Below are 23,032 nucleotides of genomic sequence, written 5' to 3'. Positions count from 1 at the left end.
TAAGGATAAATACAGTACTAAACTTTTACACAAGTGGAAGGGGCTTATTTAAGGATAAATACAGTGTTAAACTTTTACACTAGTAGAGGGGGCTTATTTAAGGATAAAATGGTACTAAACTTTTTCGATTGGGGAGGGGCTTATTAATTGAAGGATAAATATGGTACTAAACTTTTAAACTAGGGGAAGGAGCTCATTTAAGGATAGATACAGTACTAAACTTTTACACTAGGTGAGGGGGCTATGGTTAAATACAGTATTATATCTTTAAACTATGGGACAGGTCTTATTAAAGGATAAATACAGTAATTAACTTTTAAACTAGGGGAGGGGGGGGGGGGGGGGGGGGGGCTTATTTAAGGATAGTATTTACCTTTTACACTAGAGGATGGGGCTTATTTGGAGATAACTAAACCTTATTTGAGGGTAAATATGATAAAAAATATAATCATGCCTGCATGTGTATGTTATTAAGACACTCATCACTTTTAGAATTGGATTGATTATTCTTGGTTATTTTACCTAACAGAACCATATTTTAATATCCTGTCAGAAAATGGCAAACAAGCACTGACCAGATATCATAAGGAGGTGGATATATCTCCCAAGACAAACTGGTGAATGTGATCATGACATATATATTTGATACAAATTATCTAATTCATATATTTCTAGATTACTCTGCAATTCTTTAAATTTTGACTCAATCATATAAATTTTGACTCAATAATTTAAATTTTACTATTCAAAATTACTACTTTTCAGGAAATGATGAAAAAAAAATAATGAAATTTGGGGAAAATGAAAACATACTAAAAATCAAGATGTGCCTATAGTGGACATTTCAACAATATCTGTCACAAATATGAAGACTATATATATAAATATATAAATAGATTGCATGCATATCTTTCATAACTCATATACATTATCAGAAATGGGAGAGGTGTGCTGATGTGTATTATATAATGTCAACGTGATGAAGACAGCATGCATGCTTGTACAAATATCATATACACATCAAACACAACACGCAGACAACATTCCTTTTTTTACCCCTCAGGAATAACAATAGCTTCAGTGATCCCATTGTTATGGATGAGTCTATTGTTTTTGACAGGGGTAATTTGTCACATTCTATACATATCTGCTAAGGTGAAAACTAATTAAATGTCTATGGAAGCAAATAAAACACATGGTACATGGCATCTGTGTGTTTCCATACCTTTTCAATACATGTATTCTGTGTGGAAATAAAATCATAAATTATCACTTAATCCTAAAAAATTCTAACATTTTTTTTTCCTTAAGGACAAACTTGAATATATCTTTCATGTAATGGAGATAAAATACAAAAAAACAGAATGTAAAGCTGAGTGAGTAAGCACTCTGTTTTATATTTTATGGAAGATTACGTAACAGATCTTGTGATATATCTTACGGCAAACATGGTCATTTTTTTGGTCAGTTTTCTTCATCATGTAAAAACTAGTGATGTATTTCAATCACTACCAAAATATCACATCTTCAGTAGAGAAACATTAAACATGAATGAGTTTAAATTTCATACATATACTTATTGCTTTGACATAGAATGTATATTTACCAGATAGAGTAATCAACCTGTTAAACGGTGAATCAGTCCATGTAATACTGTATGTCACTAGTGTAATATACCCTGGAGTGTTTCTAACGGCTGCACCAGTCAGGAATCGCTTACATAATAATATGTTACGTCAAAAATTATACATGACTCGACCAACAAAATGGCTGCTTTTGTGTGATTTTGCCCTCCCAATTTTGATATTAAAATGTGGCAAAATGTATGTTTTCTAAGTTATATACATGTGATAAACAACATTTTAAATCATTTTCGTTTTATATGGGATTTGATGAATCTCATCTCAAAAGTTTTAATTTCGCTTGCACATGTTCACAAAATAAAAACTTTTTTAGGTTTTTTCATAAAATCTCTGATGAAATGGAAACTCACTGAAGATCCTATATGTATATTTGATGAACAGCCAGGGTCATATTAAGGTTGGGTGTCCTTGTAGTAGTTGGTGACTACCTCAATGAACATACGAGAGGCCAGTTGTATGGTATCAAATGGAATTAAGTGTTAATTGCCTTGCCCAAGGACACAACCATGACAGTAACGACCAGCCCGTTTCTCAGCTTCTTGGGAAACACAAACAGACTCGTGTAGGCTCAATGTCAAACCATGCACCTCAGATTTTCATATGAGATTATGTGGCCGGCAGTCTGACCGACTGAGCTATCGAGGCCCCTTGATGATTAATACAGTATGGAATGTACTCAATCATTAAAAATCAATATCTTATCATCGTATAAGTGTCCTTTGTACCATAATCAAAATTCTAAACACAAACTCTTTAATATTATTAAGTACAGAGTTGATCTTTAACTTACTTTCGTAAAATTTCTTTACTGATTTGTTGATTTCTGGAAATTAGAAATAAACAATTATAAGTTATATATGACACCAGTAAAGTACTATATATAAAGTCTTGATATGGAACAAATTTCAATTGATTTCTTTTCTAATTCGTAATTAACACTTGCATTAAAGATCAATACAGTAGGAGAGAAAGGAATATTAATTGACTTACTTGCTTTGAGTAACAGTAGGAAAGAAAGGAATTGACTTACTTGCTTTGAGTAACAGTAGGAGAGAAAGGAATTGACTTACTTGCTTTGAGTAACAGTAGGAGAGAAAGGAATTGACTTACTAGCTTTGAGTAACAGTACTAGTAGGAGAGAAAGGAATTGACTTACTAGCTTTGAGTAACAGTAGGAGAGAAAGGAATTGACTTACTTGCTTTGAGTAACAGTAGGAGAGACAGGAATTGACTTACTAGCTTTGAGTAACAGTAGGAGAGACAGGAATTGACTTACTTGCTTTGAGTAACATTAGGAGAGAAAGGAATTGACTTACTTGCTTTGAGTAACAGTAGGAGAGAAAGGAATTGGCTTACTAGCTTTGAGTAAAAGTAGGAGAGAAAGGACTTGACTTACTTGCTTTGAGTAATATTGGGGAGAGATGAATTTTGACTATTCTGGGTACCGTTTCACAAAGCTTCGTAACTTACAAATTTTGTGTAAGTCAGATTTACGAATTACTAAGTGTTTCACAAAAACTTTGCAACTTACTAACATTCATAAGTTATGCAGTAATAGTGGGGAGAGAGGGAAATTGACTTACTTGCTTGGAGTAACAGTGGGGATCGAGAGAGGAAAATTGACTTACTTGCTTGGAGTAACAGAGGTGTGTTTCTCCATCCAGCCAATCACCATAGAGTTTATATTTGTGGTAGAACAACTAATAAAACATTCCAAGTACTGGGAATAGCGCACTGAAAATACACAAAGTGAAGATATCAAACATATACTACATGTATAATGTTGTATATAGTATTAACACTGTTGTTGATGAGACAAGTTCTTAACTGAACACTATAGGGATGTGGTATGGTTTGTGTAGAATTACATTTCTATATATATATATTTTTTCCCCTAAATTTGGTTCACCTTGTAGTGTGAACTACAAGGTTGTAGTCACTTGTAGAATGTTGTGTACGGTGTATGTAGATGAATTGAAGAATAATGATTGACGCTGTAGAGTCTTCTTCTTCATTGTTTATTATGTACAAGTTCTATACATATATGGTATTTACAAAGTACATATCCAGTGAGAGTGAGTCGTAAGGTGTGTCTCCGCCCGGCCTACTGGCCGGGACTGTCCCGAGGACCAGTCACCTATCTCTCTCCTAACTAACTCTTCTTGTCTCACTGCTTACTTTTATATGCTAGGGATGATGTGAATTACATAATCCAAATCACTAGATACTTAGGTAAATATATAACTCGTGCCCAAATAGACAGAGTTCTTATGTAAATGACATTGTATACCCAGGGGCAGTGTCCGTGTCAACAGGTAGTAGCCACGTCTACACATATACTACCCTTTGGACATACCGTGCCCTCTGAATATAAATTTCCGTACTCTTAATAATTTTGATAGATTTTAAAATAAATCATTATACTTCAGTAGTAGCTGGTGGCTACTTTATTAAACGACATTTAGGAACCCAATTGCATGCCATTCAGGGCAATAAGGGTAAGCTTAAGGTGTCTACCAAAGTATTATGACAGTTTTTTTCTCAGCTCCCCAAGAAACCCAAACAGCCCACATCTTGTGATATATAGAAGACATATAAGGTTTACAATTCAAACCTCTCACACATGCAAACAACCTAATTTTCCTGGGATTAAGATCATTTTGAAAATACCACTTTGATAATTTATGTTGCGGTGATAACACCATCAAATCAGCACTGAATATATACGAGAATTTTGATTGGTCGATTATCCACTCACCTTGTCTAACCCACTCCTTCTTGTGGGCCTCGTGGACAGTATACTTGGCATTCTTGTATGTCTGTTCTCCTATCACATCCTGGAGTTGGACGCTGAGACATGGCTCTGTACCGAAAACAAAATCAAACATAAAGTCTATATAGATAGATAAATAGTCATTAAAAATATACCAAAATACAGCCAAAACATAAAGATTTGGACCAAATTACCCGTGAACTGAATCACTACAGTTAACACTGCATTATCAACATACTTCCGACCCCACTATCGTGCCTTTATTTCCATGGTTACCCCAATGTACTGTGTTAAGTGTGTAGTGAAAATATTTCCCACATGTACCTCTTGGTAGTGTGGTACCATCTTTGTTTCTTTCAATTAATTATGAAACAAGTTATAAAAACAACTCTGTTTCATTTAAACAATTATGAAATAGGTAAAAAACTTATGAGAGTATAATTCTTATTGGCCAAGATGAAAGAGCAAAAATTCTCTGTGAGATCTTGAAGTGAAAAACAGAGTACATTGTACTGGACTGAGAAAACCCATGTGACGTGTACCTTGTATGTGACCCTATCTATTTTCATGTCTGACCAGGGTATCGTAGTCTACAGGTAGCCTAGGTCAGAGACGAGAGCAATACCACGTCCCAGGGTATCGTAGTCTACAGGTAGCCTAGGTCAGAGACGAGAGCAATACCACGTCCACTATGACATTCAATACTAACAATATTTTTCTAACCCTTTTTGGAAATGAAATATTCACAAATCATTAAGTATAACGTACTGATGTAATTTCAAACCTGTTATACTGCCTTCAAGGTAAATTATCAAATTCTTCTATATATAGCGCCTGGCAATAATGATATATTCCCTCTATCAGGTATCTAATTCATAGTATATCGTCGGATTCTTCCCTACAGTATCATCATTACAGAATCCTTCTAAAGGGAAACAATCTTTTTTCCAAATTTAACTTAAAAAGGCCAAACTTACATAGTTTATCAATATTTACTGCGTTACTGGTTGTTTTTGTGGGTACAAATTTTTGCAATTATGCTTCAAAAACTGTCCAAAGTCTATGCAATTTTTAATTTTGAATGTTTGGAAAGAAAAGGTTTTGTTTTTGTATCAATTAAGAAATAACAATGAAGTTTTTGTGATGTTGAATTTTTGCAGTTGAGTTCACTGATCTACTAACACCTGAAAAAATATCATACCAACCATGTTCCCTAGTTACACAGTATACACACATTGTTACACAGTATACACACATAGTTACACAGTATACACACATTGTAAACAAGCCACTCATCATATCTTCATGTTCATATCATTTTTTTACAATTTCTAAAATATCTTCAAAAATATGAAATTCATTAAAAGTGAAACTTAATTTTTTCAAAGCTATAAGAAAGAGTATACATCAGGAAGATTGTTAATGTTTTTTTAACAGAATCATTTTTTCCGGAAAAATATAAACAACCTATCAGGTTGATAATAATATTGTTATCTAGACAATAATGATTCTATAAAGAATATCTTCGAATAAGAGATGAGTATGGTAATACACTCTACATAAATTATTCATTTACTTATTAATTATAATAAGAATCTTCCCTAGAATTTGTTTGTTTTTGTTTTTTGTTTAACGTCCTATTAACAGCCAGGGTCATTTAAGGACGTGCCAGGCATGGAGGTGGAGGAAAGCCGGAGTACCCGGAGAAAAAACACCAGCCTACAGTCAGTACCTGGCAACTTCCCCACGTAGGTTTCGAACTTGCAACCCAGAGGTGGAGGGCTAGTGATAAAGTGTCGGGACACCTTAACCACCGGGCCACTGCGGCCCCAAAGAAATTCTCTTGTTGACTAAAAGTCAACAACAACGAAGACAAATCAGAAAGCATCCTCAACCATTTTTTTCTATAACTATATTATATAAAACAGCTGTTATAATGAAATTGTCTACGTAAATGTTTCGTATATTTTTTTTCTTATAAATATATATTTATACAGAATTATTCTATTTTCATCATTGCGTCTCATAAAGGATAAAATATATATACTTTTAACTTTTGTATTCTGTTTTTTTTCGTTACTATATATATACCGTAAGTCAATAGCTATCCCAATCAAATAATCTTTTATGACAAAAAATAGTTTAAATCATAATTATCTACAGATCTGATGTCCATAAGGCCTAACTGCTATCACACCCAGCTGTTAAAGTATTAAAACTTTTTAAACTGCAATATTGAAATTGAAATTTGAAAATTTTGCTTTTAACTGCTTATTATTCTAATTATTCTAAAGCTACATCATTGCTCTTTCTACCCTAAAATCCTGGCTTTCTCTGATATATCATAGATATATTTATATAGATCTACTACTTAATAGATAATTCTCAAAAAAATGTTTTAGATATTTTTTTCTATTGATAGCCAGATTTTTAACAACTGGGTTTAAGTGAAAGGGTTTAGCATTGGGATCTCTTATCACAAGTGATATCTAGTTATCTCTTAATAGTTACTGAGAAATAAAACTGATTCAATTTGGAAGATGAAATAATTTGATATATATTTTAAATAATTATAATTAATTAATAATAAGAGTGGACATCACTTGTGATGAAGATATTGGGGATCAGCCTTTTACTAAAGCCAACCAACTAGCATGCACTAGCTAAAAGCATTGATTTCATATTTCTATTTCATTTAATCTAAGTTTGATGCTGAACAGGGATTGATGGGAATATCACCAGATGAGAGTTTTATTGGCAAGATGGTGAGGTATACAATTTTCATATTTTTGATGATTTAAATTCTAGAAGTAGATCAAAAACAAATTGTTCATTGTTTATTTTTATGCTTGAAAAGATATAATAATGAATGCATATCATTTAAATATGTGAGTGTCTCCCTTGTTGAATTAACATATGATTTAAATATGTGATTGTCTCCCTTGCTGAATTAACATATTATTTAAATATGTGATTGTCTCCCTTGCTGAATTAACATATCATTTAAATATGTGATTGTCACCCTTGTTGAATTAACATATCATTTAAATATGTGATTGTCTCCCTTGCTGAATTAACATATCATTTAAATATGTGATTGTCTCCCTTGTTGAATGAACATTTAATTCAAATATGTGATTGTCACCCTTGTTGAATAAACATATCATTTAAATATGTGATTGTCTCCCTTGTTGAATGAACATTTAATTTAAATATGTGATTGTCTCCTTTGCTGAATAAACATATCATTTAAATATATGATTGTCTCCCTTGTTGAATTAAAATTCATTTAGATATGTGATTGTCTCCCTTCCTCAAATAAAATAAAGGAAACAAATATGTTGTAAAAAATAAATTCAGATGAACATTTCAGAAAACTCAAAATCCGCAGACTTAGCTGCCAATTAATTTAATTATGATCTATTTGGTAATACTAGGAGTCACTAAGGGTTGAATATGCAGTTAAAAAATTAAAAACTAGCAAAAGGCTATTATCAGTATGATGGGATTTTTTTTTCTAAAAATGGATATCAAATATTTTAATTGAATATGGAATTGTTTCCAAACAATTAATTTTAATGAATGAATCAATGCAATTCAATGTGTCAAATATTGTTTTTTTATTCATACATTATCCATGTCTTCAAACTTTTTAACAGTCAAGAAACTTCAAAGCATTGCTTCTAAATTTCTATTTTCTGTTTTTGCTTTCTGTATAAACCATTGTTTGATAGATTGATTGATTGATTGATTGATTGATAAAAAAGTGTTATCAATGAATTTCATTTGTTAACTTTGAAAAAATTGATAAGTGAAGAGATGAAGAATAAATCTGACTGAAAAAGAATCTTCATTAAAAACCACAGAGCCAAATAAACTCTTCAAAATCTACGCTTCTGATTTTTTTCTTGAAACATACCGCCGGTAATTAGTACCAAGAACTACAGTCCACATAAATTATTGTAAAGGTATCGTTATATATTAGTTTCTGAACTGGGTCAGGCAGGAAAGCATCAACTATGGAATTTGGAGTCAATTTTTATATATTTTTTTTTTCTAAATTCTAAAATCCCTCAAGAGTGTTCTAAATTAAATGTAACTCAGACTATGTGGGTAAACATGCTAAAATCTATATACCTAAGTAATACCTATATGACTCACAGGTATTACATATACTTACCTTGCCAAGCTGTATGTGTGCAGAAAGTGCAAAGGTTAGGGGTCAAAGGTCAAAACGGCAACGAAAAAAGCAGATATATATATGATTAATTACATAGTACAAGCAATGTCATTGGTTAAGATAATCATTCCATTAAATATGATTTTAATGTTAACAAACAGGTATTAATTAATTATCAATTAATTGTTAATATAAATAATTGTGCATTAATATATTTACATGAAAACCCATGCATTGTTCTACATTGATAAAATTGAAGAAGGTTAATAAAAATTATGATGTGTTTAAGGTTTGGTTTGGGTGAGGTATGTTATTTTAAATATGCTAAAAGATTACATGTTTGGTCAAATATGCTTAATATGAAATCATGCAATTAATGTAAAAAAAATATAATAATAATGTAATAATATTTTTATTAATGGATGGAATACATATTTCATTTGTAAATCACTTTTTCACACATTTTTCTTCAAAAGATTTACTACACATTTTGAAACAAAACTATTCAAATTGTTTAAGCTTCTTGATTGTCCACATGTAGTTTCATAAGTAATTGTTTGTAGTGAACATCTCATTTCTCCCTTATTTCAAATCCTGAGTGTGTGCACATGTACTCGTGAAAAAGGGCAGATAGGAAGAGACGGACAAGTGTTATTAAAAGTCTCATAAATTTTGTCAAGTTAGTTTTACCATAAATGATTTTATCAGGATTTTTTAATTGTTGATAAACTGTGACTTAGTCTAATAATCTTTTCAACAACTGGGCCGAAATATCTATGTTTAGAAGGAGATGTAAATGAATATGTTTATTTTACAAATTAAAATTTTTATAAAAACAATTATTTTTTTTGTTGTGCTGGTGAATAAAGAAGTGATCTGGAAAACAAGAAAATAGATCAGGCTCCAACTTATTGGGGTAGTCTATATTGATTGGCTACTTTTAAAAGTTTCATGATAATGAAAACTATGTCCATGTCTACAGAATATCAAAATTATCAATAAAAACAAAACTTATAAATGTGTGGATTGATTCAATATCTGTGTGATTCTACCAAGGAGAGATAAGCCAGTAAATGTTTTAGAATTTCTATGGAAACAAAAATTTGACCCTAGTTGCTATTTTCCTGGAAATGTGCTTGCATCTTATCAGCAATATCCAAAGTCAACGCAATTTGATAGCAATGGAAATAATCTATTTTTTCTGCTAATTCTCATGTTGGGTTTCCATGTAAAAAGGAATGCACTGTGAAGTTTGGTTATTTTAAATAGTTAACAAAAATATGTTCAATTTGATATCAACAAAAATGTGTCCAATTTCAAAAATTTCATATTTTAAACAGTTTGCAATGTTCGACACCTTCATAAGCTAACCTAGAAACAAACAATCACTGTCATACTTAACTTATGGATGTCTGTGTGTACATGCCTCTGTCTAACTTAATGACTAGGTAGACTAGATGAAATAACCCCCATTCACTATTATATACTTGCCACCATTCCGCATTTCATACTTGCCACCCTTCACTATTACAAACTTGCCACCCTGCCCAATTACATACTTGCCACCCTTCACTATTACACACTTGCCACCCTTCACTATTACATTTGTACATACTTGCCACCCTTCACTATTACATACTTGCCACCATTCACTATTACAAACTTGCCACCCTGCCCAATTACATACTTGCCACCCTTCACTATTACATACTTGCCATCCTTCCCCATTACATACTTGCCACCATTCACTATTACAAACTTGCCACCCTTCACTATTACACACTTGCCATCCTTCCCCATTACACACTTGTCACCCTTCACTATTACAAACTTGCCACCCTTCACCATTACATACTTGCCACCCTTCACTATTACATACTCTCCACCCTTCACTATTACAAACTTGCCACCCTGCCCAATTACATACTTGCCACCCTTCACTATTACACACTTGCCACCCTTCAATATTACACACTTGCCACCCTTCACTATTACATTTGTACATACTCTCCACCCTTCACTATTACATACCGTACTTGCCATCCTGCCCAATTACACACTTGCCACCCTTCACTATTACACACTTGCCACCCTTCACTATTACACACTTGCCACCCTTCACTATTACATTTGTACACACTTGCCACCCTTCACTATTACATTTGTACATACTTGCCACCCTTCACTATTACATACCATACTTGCCATCCTTCCCCATTACATACTTGCCACCATTCACTATTACAAACTTGCCACCCTTCACTATAACATACTTGCCACCTTTCACTATTACACACTTGCCACCCTTCACTATTACATACTTGCCACCCTTCACTATAACATACTTGCCACCTTTCACTATTACACACTTGCCACCCTTCACTATTACATACTTGCCACCTTTCACTATTACACACTTGCCACCCTTCACTATTACATACTTGCCACCCTTCACTATTACATACTTGCCACCCTTCACTGTTACAAACTCTCCACCCTCACTATTACATACTCTCCACCCTCACTATTACAAACTATCCACCCTCACTATTACACACTTGCCACCCTTCACTATTACACACTTGTCACCCTTCCCCATTACACACTTGTCACCCTTCCCTATTACATACTTGCCACCCTTCATCATTACACACTTGTCACCCTTCCCCATTACACACTTGTCACCCTTCACTATTACACACTTGTCACCCTTCACCATTACACACTTGTCACCCTTCACTATTACACACTTGTCACCCTTCACCATTACACACTTGTCACCCTTCACTATTACACACTTGTCACCCTTCACCATTACACACTTGTCACCCTTCCCCATTACACACTTGTCACCCTTCACTATTACACACTTGTCACCCTTCCCCATTACACACTTGTCACCCTTCACTATTACACACTTGTCACCCTTCACCATTACACACTTGTCACCCTTCCCCATTACACACTTGTCACCCTTCACTATTACACACTTGTCACCCTTCCCCATTACACACTTGTCACCCTTCCCTATTACATACTTGCCACCCTTCATCATTACACACTTGTCACCCTTCCCCATTACACACTTGTCACCCTTCACCATTACAAACTTGCCACCCTGCCCAATTACACACTTGCCACCCTTCACTATTACACACTTGCCACCCTTCACTATTACATTTGTACACACTTGCCACCCTTCACTATTACATTTGTACATACTTGCCACCCTTCACTATTACATACCGTACTTGCCATCCTTCCCCATTACATACTTGCCACCATTCACTATTACAAACTTGCCACCCTGCCCAATTACATACTTGCCACCCTTCACTATAACATACTTGCCACCTTTCACTATTACACACTTGCCACCCTTCACTATTACATACTTGCCACCTTTCACTATTACACACTTGCCACCCTTCACCATTACACACTTGTCACCATTCACTATTACACACTTGCCACCCTTCACTATTACATACTTGCCACCCTTCACTATTACATACTTGCCACCCTTCACTGTTACAAACTCTCCACCCTCACTATTACATACTCTCCACCCTCACTATTACAAACTCTCCACCCTCACTATTACACACTTGCCACCCTTCACTATTACACACTTGTCACCCTTCCCCATTACACACTTGTCACCCTTCCCTATTACATACTTGCCACCCTTCATCATTACACACTTGTCACCCTTCCCCATTACACACTTGTCACCCTTCACTATTACACACTTGTCACCCTTCACCATTACACACTTGTCACCCTTCACTATTACACACTTGTCACCCTTCACCATTACACACTTGTCACCCTTCACTATTACACACTTGTCACCCTTCCCCATTACACACTTGTCACCCTTCCCCATTACACACTTGTCACCCTTCACTATTACACACTTGTCACCCTTCCCCATTACACACTTGTCACCCTTCACTATTACACACTTGTCACCCTTCACCATTACACACTTGTCACCCTTCCCCATTACACACTTGTCACCCTTCACTATTACACACTTGTCACCCTTCACTATTACACACTTGTCACCCTTCACCATTACACACTTGTCACCCTTCACCATTACACACTTGTCACCCTTCACTATTACACACTTGTCACCCTTCCCCATTACACACTTGTCACCCTTCCCTATTACATACTTGCCACCCTTCATCATTACACACTTGTCACCCTTCCCCATTACACACTTGTCACCCTTCACTATTACACACTTGTCACCCTTCACCATTACACACTTGTCACCCTTCACTATTACACACTTGTCACCCTTCCCCATTACACACTTGCCACCCTTCCCCATTACATACTTGCCACCCTTCACCATTACATACTTGCCACCCTGCCCAATTACATACTTGCCACCCTGCCCAATTACATACTTGCCACCCTTCACTGTTACAAACTTGCCACCCTTCACCATTACATACTTGCCACCCTTCACCATTACATACTTGCCACCCTTCACCATTACATACTTGCCACCCTTCACCATTACATACTTGCCACCCTGCCCAATTACATACTTGCCACCCTTCACTGTTACAAACTTGCCACCCTTCACCATTACATACTTGCCACCCTTCACCATTACACACTTTCAACCTTTCACTATTACACACTTGTCACCCTTCACTATTACATACTCTCCACCCTCACTATTACATACTCTCCACCCTCACTATTACATACTCTCCACCCTCACTATTACATACTCTCCACCCTCACTATTACATACTCTCCACCCTCACTATTACATACTCTCCACCCTCACTATTACAAACTCTCCACCCTTCACTATTACATACTCTCCACCCTCACTATTACATACTTGCCACCCTTCATTATTACATACTTGCCACCCTCACTATTACACACTCTCCACCCTCACTATTACATACTCTCCACCCTCACTATTACAAACTCTCCACCCTCACTATTACATACTCTCCACCCTCACTATTACAAACTCTCCACCCTCACTATTACACACTCTCCACCCTCACTATTACAAACTCTCCACCCTCACTATTACACTTGCCACCCTTCACTATTACATACTTGCCACCCTTCACTATTACACACTTGCCACCCTTCACTATTACACACTTGCCACCCTTCACTATTACATACTTGCCACCCTTCACTATTACATACTCTCCACCCTCACTATTACATACTCTCCACCCTCACTATTACATACTCTCCACCCTCACTATTACATACTCTCCACCCTCACTATTACAAACTCTCCACCCTCACTATTACACACTCTCCACCCTCACTATTACATACTCTCCACCCTCACTATTACAAACTCTCCACCCTCACTATTACATACTTGCCACCCTTCACTATTACTAACTTTAAATGGCCCCAGGTGTCAACCATTTTACTTAATTTATATCTCCATTAGTACTGCAATTATCTAGCTACATTGTACATATATATATATATTAATATCAGTCCCCTCGTTGAAAGTCCCCTAGAAAACAGCCAACCAGCACTCCCCTCTACACACCTTACTCCTATCTCTCATCACACCTGTCTTAATCTAGTTTGTTAGTTCATGAAAGGTGTTTCACTCCTATGAAATGTTGAATGACATTCAATTTATGTCAGTTTTTAATTTCATTGTTTTCCATACCAAATCAATTTATTTTAAAGCAAATTCAAAGCTAAAAATGCATATTATAATTGATATATTATAATTTTATATTATAACAATATTATTAAATCGAAATATAATTATATGTCAAAGCAAAGCAGTGATATTTGTGCAAATATATATGTAAACAGTGTACATAAATACATTCTAATTATTCTATCAGTTCAAAAGATTATATCTAGCATACATGTTCTACATAAATGCATTTCTATATTACATAATATATGATAATATGATGTACAATAAAGACAAGCCAGATGTATGTGTATACATGTATGGATATATGTTAATTTGATAAATATTGATAAAATTTCTTAATGATGAGATGACATAAATGATTAATTATTGATAAACAAACAAGGCAAATCTTGATGTGAAATTTCAAAGATTGAAAGAAACTAACTGTTGTGTGATAAGAAAATTCATCAAAAGAGCTATTTAAATTTTTATGAATATAAACCCAAAAATCTTCATACTTAATTTTCTTTCTAATTAAAAAAAGAAACAACTCTGAAAAAAAATATGCATTTGCTGAAATAATATATATCTTTTTAAGAGACTTTGATAGTAAGACAACCTGGGACTCTTCAAAATTGATTTTGGCTTATTATAAAAAAATTAAAGCAATCTTCCATCAGCTAGGTATTCTTGTGATCTTTTATAACAGTGAACTTCTTTTTTTCATTTTTATTCTAAAATGTATACCAATGCGCAGATGGCTTATTAAAAATATTGTTTGATCTTTTTAGAATTTCTCAGATGTTCTTTTATTACAAGGTAGTTTTGCAATTTACCAAATATTTAACATGCATAATTTGATTTTCCTTTCTTACTCAAAATGGCATTTTAATAATTAAGAGGTTAAAAAAACAAAGTCAAAATGAGAATTATTGCTTCTTTAGTACAAAATGTGATTAAAGTCTGTTTTCAGAAATTTCACTGGGCCTTATGAAATCATTTTTTTTTTCAGAAGTTGTTGGGGAAAAAAAACCCAAATAAAACCCCACACACCTGAAGACAAGCTATTGGTATATTGATATCTACTGGTATATACCTAAAGTATATGTGATTGAATACAGATACAGATTTTTCTATCTCCCCCAAAAACATCCTTGCACGTCACTGCAAAACTCACACCAAGAAATCTACTCTTTTGAACTTAAGACCATTACCTTTGACCTTATATTTATCAGTATTGACAGTTTGAACTGTTCACTTTCAATTTCTCAGTTTATTTTTATCAATATTTGTTTTTAAGGAATCAAAACTGTGTAAATGATACATAAATTTGATTTTTTTTTTCTGTCAAAGAAGATTTGTTGAACATATGTCTCCATTTGAAAATCTGAAATAACCATAGATCACTGTCAATATTGTTCCTTTGGCAAACTTGGCTGCTGACTCTAGAATTTGATTTATTAAAACAATTCATAAATTTGAATTTTTTGTCAAAGAAGATCTATGAAAAAATTATTCCTTTTTTTTATTTTAAAATAAAGAAGTTATTTAATGAAACACATATCCATTCATATTTTCAGATAATTTATTGAAATAATTCAAAACTAATCTCCAGTTTGTTAAATCTTCTTGCAAAACAGTATGTCGGCCATACTACATTACTAATATATGTGTAATAATATTTCTATCATTTTTCAAATGTTTCATACATTATCAATTCACAACTCAAGAAATGGAGAGAGTAATAGAGAATTTGAAAAATTTAATAGCAATAATAAAAGAAAAACATACACTTAAAATAATGTTTTTATTAAAAAAGGGCCACAACTCTTGAATCTATTTGATGGAAAGAGTTTTTGAAGTAATGGTGACGTCAGCTACCAGAGAAAAACCACACAAACTCTACTATATACCACTGGCAAAGGCTGTTATTACAAGAAAATAGAAGTATTTTATTTTATTGGTATATATATATATATATTTATATGTGTATGTACGGTAAATCAATCAGATGAGAAGTTATTTCAAATATTCAGCAGACCCTTTTGATAAATCTATAAAAGTTGGAGAGGAGAAAGTAGAAGAATGTTCATAAGACTTATGATGCCTTGTAGATTTTATATCAAGACTATAAAGAAATAGGTCATGCAAGATATTTTAATTTTACTGTGTCAAATATGAAATTGGATATTTCTGAATAGAAAAGAAAGTGATTTAACTTTAAGCTTTTCAAAGTCAAATTCACACTTTTGTTTGTTTTGTTATTGAACTGAAAAGCAGCAAAAAAGACTTGAAAAAAATGTGCATGCACATATTAACTTTGTATTAAATTCAAGCTTACTCAATTGACTTAACAAACTTTTTCTTAATTTAAAAAAGAAAAGTTGATCTATATTTTTCAAAAAATCAGTGCAATTTCAGTTTTCATAAATGTGAAAATTTCACATGGCAATACAGAACTTGATAAAATCACCACATCAAAGGGATTATATGTACAGTACACATTATCAAAGGGAGATAATTACACAGGTGTACAGTACACATTATTAAAGGGAGATAATTACACAGGTGTACAATACACATTATTAAAGGGAGATAATTACACAGGTGTACAATACACATTATCAAAGGGAGATAATTACACAGGTGTACAGTACACATTATCAAAGGGAGATAATTACACAGGTGTACAATACACATTATTAAAGGGAGATAATTACACAGGTGTACAATACACATTATCAAAGGGAGGTAATCAAAGAGGGTTAGAATGTGTGTTAGGTTAGTACAAATTAAAGAAAAGGAAAAACTGGAGTAGGGATCCCTGACATCCAATATTACCTGTTATTAGCACAGACTCAGCACACACACATATGGCATATTGTGACACCACAGTCACCAAAAGGATAATCAATCACCAAAGGGAGACAACAAATACAGTCACCAACAGGAGATGTTCAATACAGTTACAAAGGGGAGGTAACCCAAAACAATACCAAAATGCTTAAAAATTACATATAAAGCAAAGGTGAAATAAATGAATAAAATGAATAGACAATTTTCTTATAAATGTAAACAAACACGGATGGTACATTGACAACTTATACAAACACCAAGGGGAAATAACTGTGATCTACAAACTCTTGTTTACCTTGCTTTTCCCCGGCTGGAGCTGGAGGTCTCTCAAATAAGGCAATGTTAGCAGAATTAAAAAATATGACATTGACAAAACCTCCAACATCTCCCCACACCAACAATGCTTCATTAGGGTTGTTAGGATTTGACCTGTAAAATAGAGAGATCACTATTAATATCAAATACAGAGATCATAACTTATATAAAATACACAGATCACATTAATATCAAATACAGAGATCATTAATATCAAATACAGAGATCACATTGATATCAAATACAGAGATCATTAATATCAAATACAGAGATCATCATTGATATTAAATACAGAGATCATAACTTATATAAAATACACAGATCACATTGATATCAAATACAGAGATCATAACTTATATAAAATACAGAGATCACATTGATATCAAATACAGAGATCACATTGATATCAAATACAGAGATCATCATTGATATCAAATACAGAGATCACATTGATATCAAATAAAGAGATCATTGTTAATATCAAATACAGAGATCACATTGATATCAAATACAGAGATCATCATTGATATCAAATACAGAGATCATTGTAGATATCAAATAAAGAGATCACATTGATATCAAATACAGAGATCATTGTTGATATTAAATACACAGATCACATTGATATCAAATACAGAGATCATAACTTATATAAAATACAGAAATCACATTGATATCAAATACAGAGATCATTGTTGATATCAAATACAGAGATCACATTGATATCAAATACACAGATCACATTGATATCAAATACAGAGATCACATTGATATCAAATACACAGATCACATTGATATCAAATACACAGATCATTGTAGATATCAAATACACAGATCATCATTGATATCAAATACCGACAGTATCACAATACATGCACCTATCATAAAAATAATACTTATTTTTTTCTTACAAATTCTGGATTTTGTTATTTGTGAAAGTAATTTAGTTGGTATCTAAAGAAAAATAACTAGCTGCTTTCTCATTTCATTAGTTATAATGTCCCCTGGTATATAATGAGGGATTATTTTTTAAGGAATTAACTTTTAGTCTGATGCAAAAGAAATAGCTAGATAACAGTATAGTCAAGGCAGATAATATCCCTTTTTTCTTTACCTTGTTTCAACTTAGATAAAAAACCAAACAAAAAACACACAAAAAACACCTCGCTATACCTACCAGTAGTCGAGAGTCAGTGGTGTGTAAGGGCAAACCTTGGATCTTATACTGGCAGTTAAAATCCAACTTGGTGCTCATATCATAAATCGCTAGAGAACAAGAAGAAAAATTAACTGTTAGTGTAATCAGAATATTTGTCACCCGGTTTATACATTTACTGACTCTCATACATGTATCTTTGAGCAATTCATGAATGGCTTGTAGTTTGAAGAAAAAAATGTTAATTCCACATCAAATTTGTGAAAGGGGTAAATTAAGAAAAATAAACATGAAAGATAAGAATAGGTTTGATTTGGAGATCACAAGAGAGTTCTACATTCAAAATGACATTCATATATAATACATTTTTATCTTACAATCTGATATTAAATCTGTCCATGTCTATTGGAATTCTGTATAAATTTAAATGTCATTTCCTTGCACTGTTAAAAGCCAAGCCCCCCCCCCACTCACCCCTCCCCACTCCCCATGACTCCCATTCAATGTTTGATATTTATGTGTGGCCTCTTGGCTTATTACAAGAAAGATTGTATGAAAATAATTGGTGAGAAAATGTAAGAAAAAACGTATACAGCAGATATACTGGTGACGTTTGTAAGTTTTCATTGAAATCATGTATACAAATTCACAGCATGACAAAATCTTAAATAATACACAATACTCTCACCATATGTTATGTTCCCTAAATTCTAACCAATAACTTACATATCTCTTTACTGGTAAAGGCGAGGGCCAGCTTGTTGATGTTCTGTAAAGCACAAAAGTGTGTGATCCAAAGGTCACGACCTTTACAAGTGTCTGTTCCTGTCTTGAATGACCTTGACTGCTTCAAATCTTGGGGCCAAATGGATATTGTTCCCTCCTGAAAAAATTACATATACTCAGGAAATTAAAAATAAAGTACATACATGTATATGTATACCCTGGAAATTAAATATGAATAAAGAAAAGGTACTTAATATCACTATTATGAGTCATTGAATCATGTGGCCAGGTGAATATTTCACCATCCTCAATATCTATACATGTATATAGTTAAATTAACTTAAATATAAATCACAAAATGTTCTAGAGAAGAATAGCCTGAGTGTACTCTCAATACATAAGCGAACAAGCCCACCGAAAAAACTCTTTCTATATTATTTTCAATGGCAAGCATCACGGTAGTGTCAACACTTCATTGTGTATCATGGTAGTGTCAACACTTCATTGTGTATCATGGTAGTGTCAACACTTCATTGTGTATCACGGTAGTGTCAACACTTCATTGTGTATCACGGTAGTGTCAACACTTCATTGTGTATCACGGTAGTGTCAACACATCATTGTGTATCACGGTAGTGTCAACACTTCATTGTGTATCACGGTAGTGTCAACACTTCATTGTGTATCACGGTAGTGTCAACACTTCATTGTGTATCACGGTAGTGTCAACACATCATTGTGTATCACGGTAGTGTCAACACATCATTGTGTATCACGGTAGTGTCAACACTTCATTGTGTATCACGGTAGTGTCAACACTTCATTGTGTATCACGGTAGTGTCAACACTTCATTGTGTATCACGGTAGTGTCAACACTTCATTGTGTATCACGGTAGTGTCAACACTTCATTGTGTATCACGGTAGTGTCAACACTTCATTGTGTATCACGGTAGTGTCAACACTTCATTGTGTATCACGGTAGTGTCAACACTTCATTGTGTATCACGGTAGTGTCAACACTTCATTGTGTATCACGGTAGTGTCAACACTTCATTGTGTATCACGGTAGTGTCAACACTTCATTGTGTATCACGGTAGTGTCAACACTTCATTGTGTATCACGGTAGTGTCAACACTTCATTGTGTATCACGGTAGTGTCAACACTTCATTGTGTATCACGGTAGTGTCAACACTTCATTGTGTATCACGGTAGTGTCAACACATCATTGTGTATCACGGTAGTGTCAACACTTCATTGTGTATCACGGTAGTGTCAACACTTCATTGTGTATCACGGTAGTGTCAACACTTCATTGTGTATCACGGTAGTGTCAACACTTCATTGTGTATCACGGTAGTGTCAACACTTCATTGTGTATCACGGTAGTGTCAACACTTCATTGTGTATCACGGTAGTGTCAACACTTCATTGTGTATCACGGTAGTGTCAACACTTCATTGTGTATCACGGTAGTGTCAACACTTCATTGTGTATCACGGTAGTGTCAACACTTCATTGTGTATCACGGTAGTGTCAACACTTCATTGTGTATCACGGTAGTGTCAACACTTCATTGTGTATCACGGTAGTGTCAACACTTCATTGTGTATCACGGTAGTGTCAACACTTCATTGTGTATCACGGTAGTGTCAACACTTCATTGTGTATCACGGTAGTGTCAACACTTCATTGTGTATCACGGTAGTGTCAACACTTCATTGTGTATCACGGTAGTGTCAACACTTCATTGTGTATCACGGTAGTGTCAACACTTCATTGTGTATCACGGTAGTGTCAACACTTCATTGTGTATCACGGTAGTGTCAACACTTCATTGTGTATCTATCCCTTTTACTTCGACCATGTGCTAAAATTTGAGGTCTCCAAAATACGTGAATTTCCAGCTGATCCGGTCAGCAATAAAATCTGTACCTGTCTATAACGACAACCTGTCTATAGTGACTGTTTTCTGTCTCCACTTGAGGTTTTAAAGACAGGTTTGACTGAAGATCTAATTAGTACATGTACAGTCAAACCTGTCTTAAATGACCTTCCAAGGGAGGTAATAAAAAAAGTCACAACTGACAGTGTTCTCTTAATCCAGATCAGGTAACAAATATATAAATAACATGGGAAGTGAAAAATATGGTCACATATGAAAGGGAGTCACTTAATTAAGGTGATCACTATAAAGCAGGTTTGACTAATTCGGAGAATATTCCTTGCCCATTGTGTGGACCTTTGGCTATTATTATTAACTTACCTTACTGACAGCGATGTATTTGTTGGTGTTTTTCAGGAAGACCACCTTCTGTATGACATCCTTGTGTGGACTATAATGTAACAAAAAGTTGTTTTTTCTTAATCAGATTCATATAACTTCTTTTTATTTTATTTTGTTTACATTATATTTTAATCATTAATATTTTTTATCAATGAAAAATAAACAGAGTTAGAATTTCACAATAATGTTTAAGGGGAATTCCTTCGTTCGGACATTAGAAACATGCAGAAATTCTATTGATGAAATCTATATCCGAACGATGATAATATGAGTATTTGTACATACAAGTAATAAAATCAACGACGAAATGTACCGGGAAAAGGTGTGTCGTATACAAATACTTTGCAGTAATTAGTGATACTTTGTGTCGAGTTTGGAATTTCCAGGACTTAGAGTAGTCTAATACTCAAAGTATTTTGGTTCATCATGAGACTAAAACTGCCTTATTAATGTAAAGATAATAACTTTAACTACTTGGAAAAAATACATTTTTTAATATTGACGACCTAAACTTCAAACGAAGGAATGCCCCTGTAAAAAAATTATTTACAAATATAAAGATTTTATATTTACAAGCAGGTAAAAAAATTAACAAAAACAAAACATCATTGAAAATGAGAACCAAGGTGTTGACAATGGAAACACTACAATTATAAACAAAACTTACAATTTAACATGTCCTACTTCTGAATTTGCAAGGAAATAAAACAAACTTATACCCTACGATAAACCCATGCCTTATTGTGAGTTAAAAGTTTATGTATTGACTCAATCTGCTTATTACTTATCACTGCCATTCAAGTATACCCAAAATTTCTTCAGAAATACCTTGGTAACGCTTTCAAGTCCTTCCATTGTGGCACCTGTGTAGATTTCACACGATCGTCTTTTTCATAAAATTCCAGTAACATGTGTGAAGCAAACTTATCCCAGTCCACGCTCCCCTCCCGGGCGACATCAATCTTGTCAAACAATTCTCCATACTGCAAAGTCATAGGTATATTTTTATGAAAGTTCAAGAATTAAAACTCAATAAAACATTTTTTTCTGATGCAAAGAATAATTTATATATGTGATTATAACAAAAAAAAACAAAAAAAACAAAAAAAAACATAAAAAAAAACAAATATAGGGAAAATAATTTGACACTAACAATTATATTTTATTAGTAATGCATAAATTTGCCATTAAATCAGAACTCATGGTATTAAAAGGTGAGAAGGACACTCTAGTGGACTCTGCCATTCATTAATCATTTGAAGTCCAATAAAGTCAGTTGGGGTGAAAGGGTTAAGAGCCTGGAGGGAAAATTTATTTAATTGGTGGTGTGTCATAAAATACAGTTCTTTTATTTATGATTCCCTTTTTCAAATGTATAATACTTAAAGGTGTGGTTTATGATGAATTTTTTAAATCTGCTCATGATT

The 23,032-nt window shown here is 33.7% G+C and overlaps 1 protein-coding gene across 1 annotated transcript in view; it reads right to left on the bottom strand.

Annotated features, from left to right (window-relative positions):
- Positions 1–22,588, bottom strand: part of LOC117315885 (WD repeat-containing protein 49-like) — a gene marked incomplete at its 5' end in the record, with an annotated part of 74,785 nt that extends 52,197 nt beyond the window's left edge. The window contains 10 exon segments of the mRNA XM_033870296.1: positions 2,434–2,466; positions 3,272–3,377; positions 4,402–4,506; positions 8,597–8,605; positions 17,416–17,549; positions 18,613–18,641; positions 18,643–18,701; positions 19,318–19,474; positions 21,585–21,654; positions 22,434–22,588. Coding sequence (XP_033726187.1) covers positions 2,434–2,466; positions 3,272–3,377; positions 4,402–4,506; positions 8,597–8,605; positions 17,416–17,549; positions 18,613–18,641; positions 18,643–18,701; positions 19,318–19,474; positions 21,585–21,654; positions 22,434–22,588 — 857 coding nt within the window.
- Positions 22,589–23,032: the final 444 nt, after the last annotated feature.

Source organism: Pecten maximus, chromosome 17 (genome assembly GCF_902652985.1).
Source record: "Pecten maximus chromosome 17, xPecMax1.1, whole genome shotgun sequence".
In the NCBI taxonomy this organism is placed as follows: Eukaryota; Metazoa; Mollusca; class Bivalvia; order Pectinida; family Pectinidae; genus Pecten; species Pecten maximus.
Note: the sequence above shows the minus strand (reverse complement) of the source record. Positions and strands in the feature narration are given on the sequence as shown.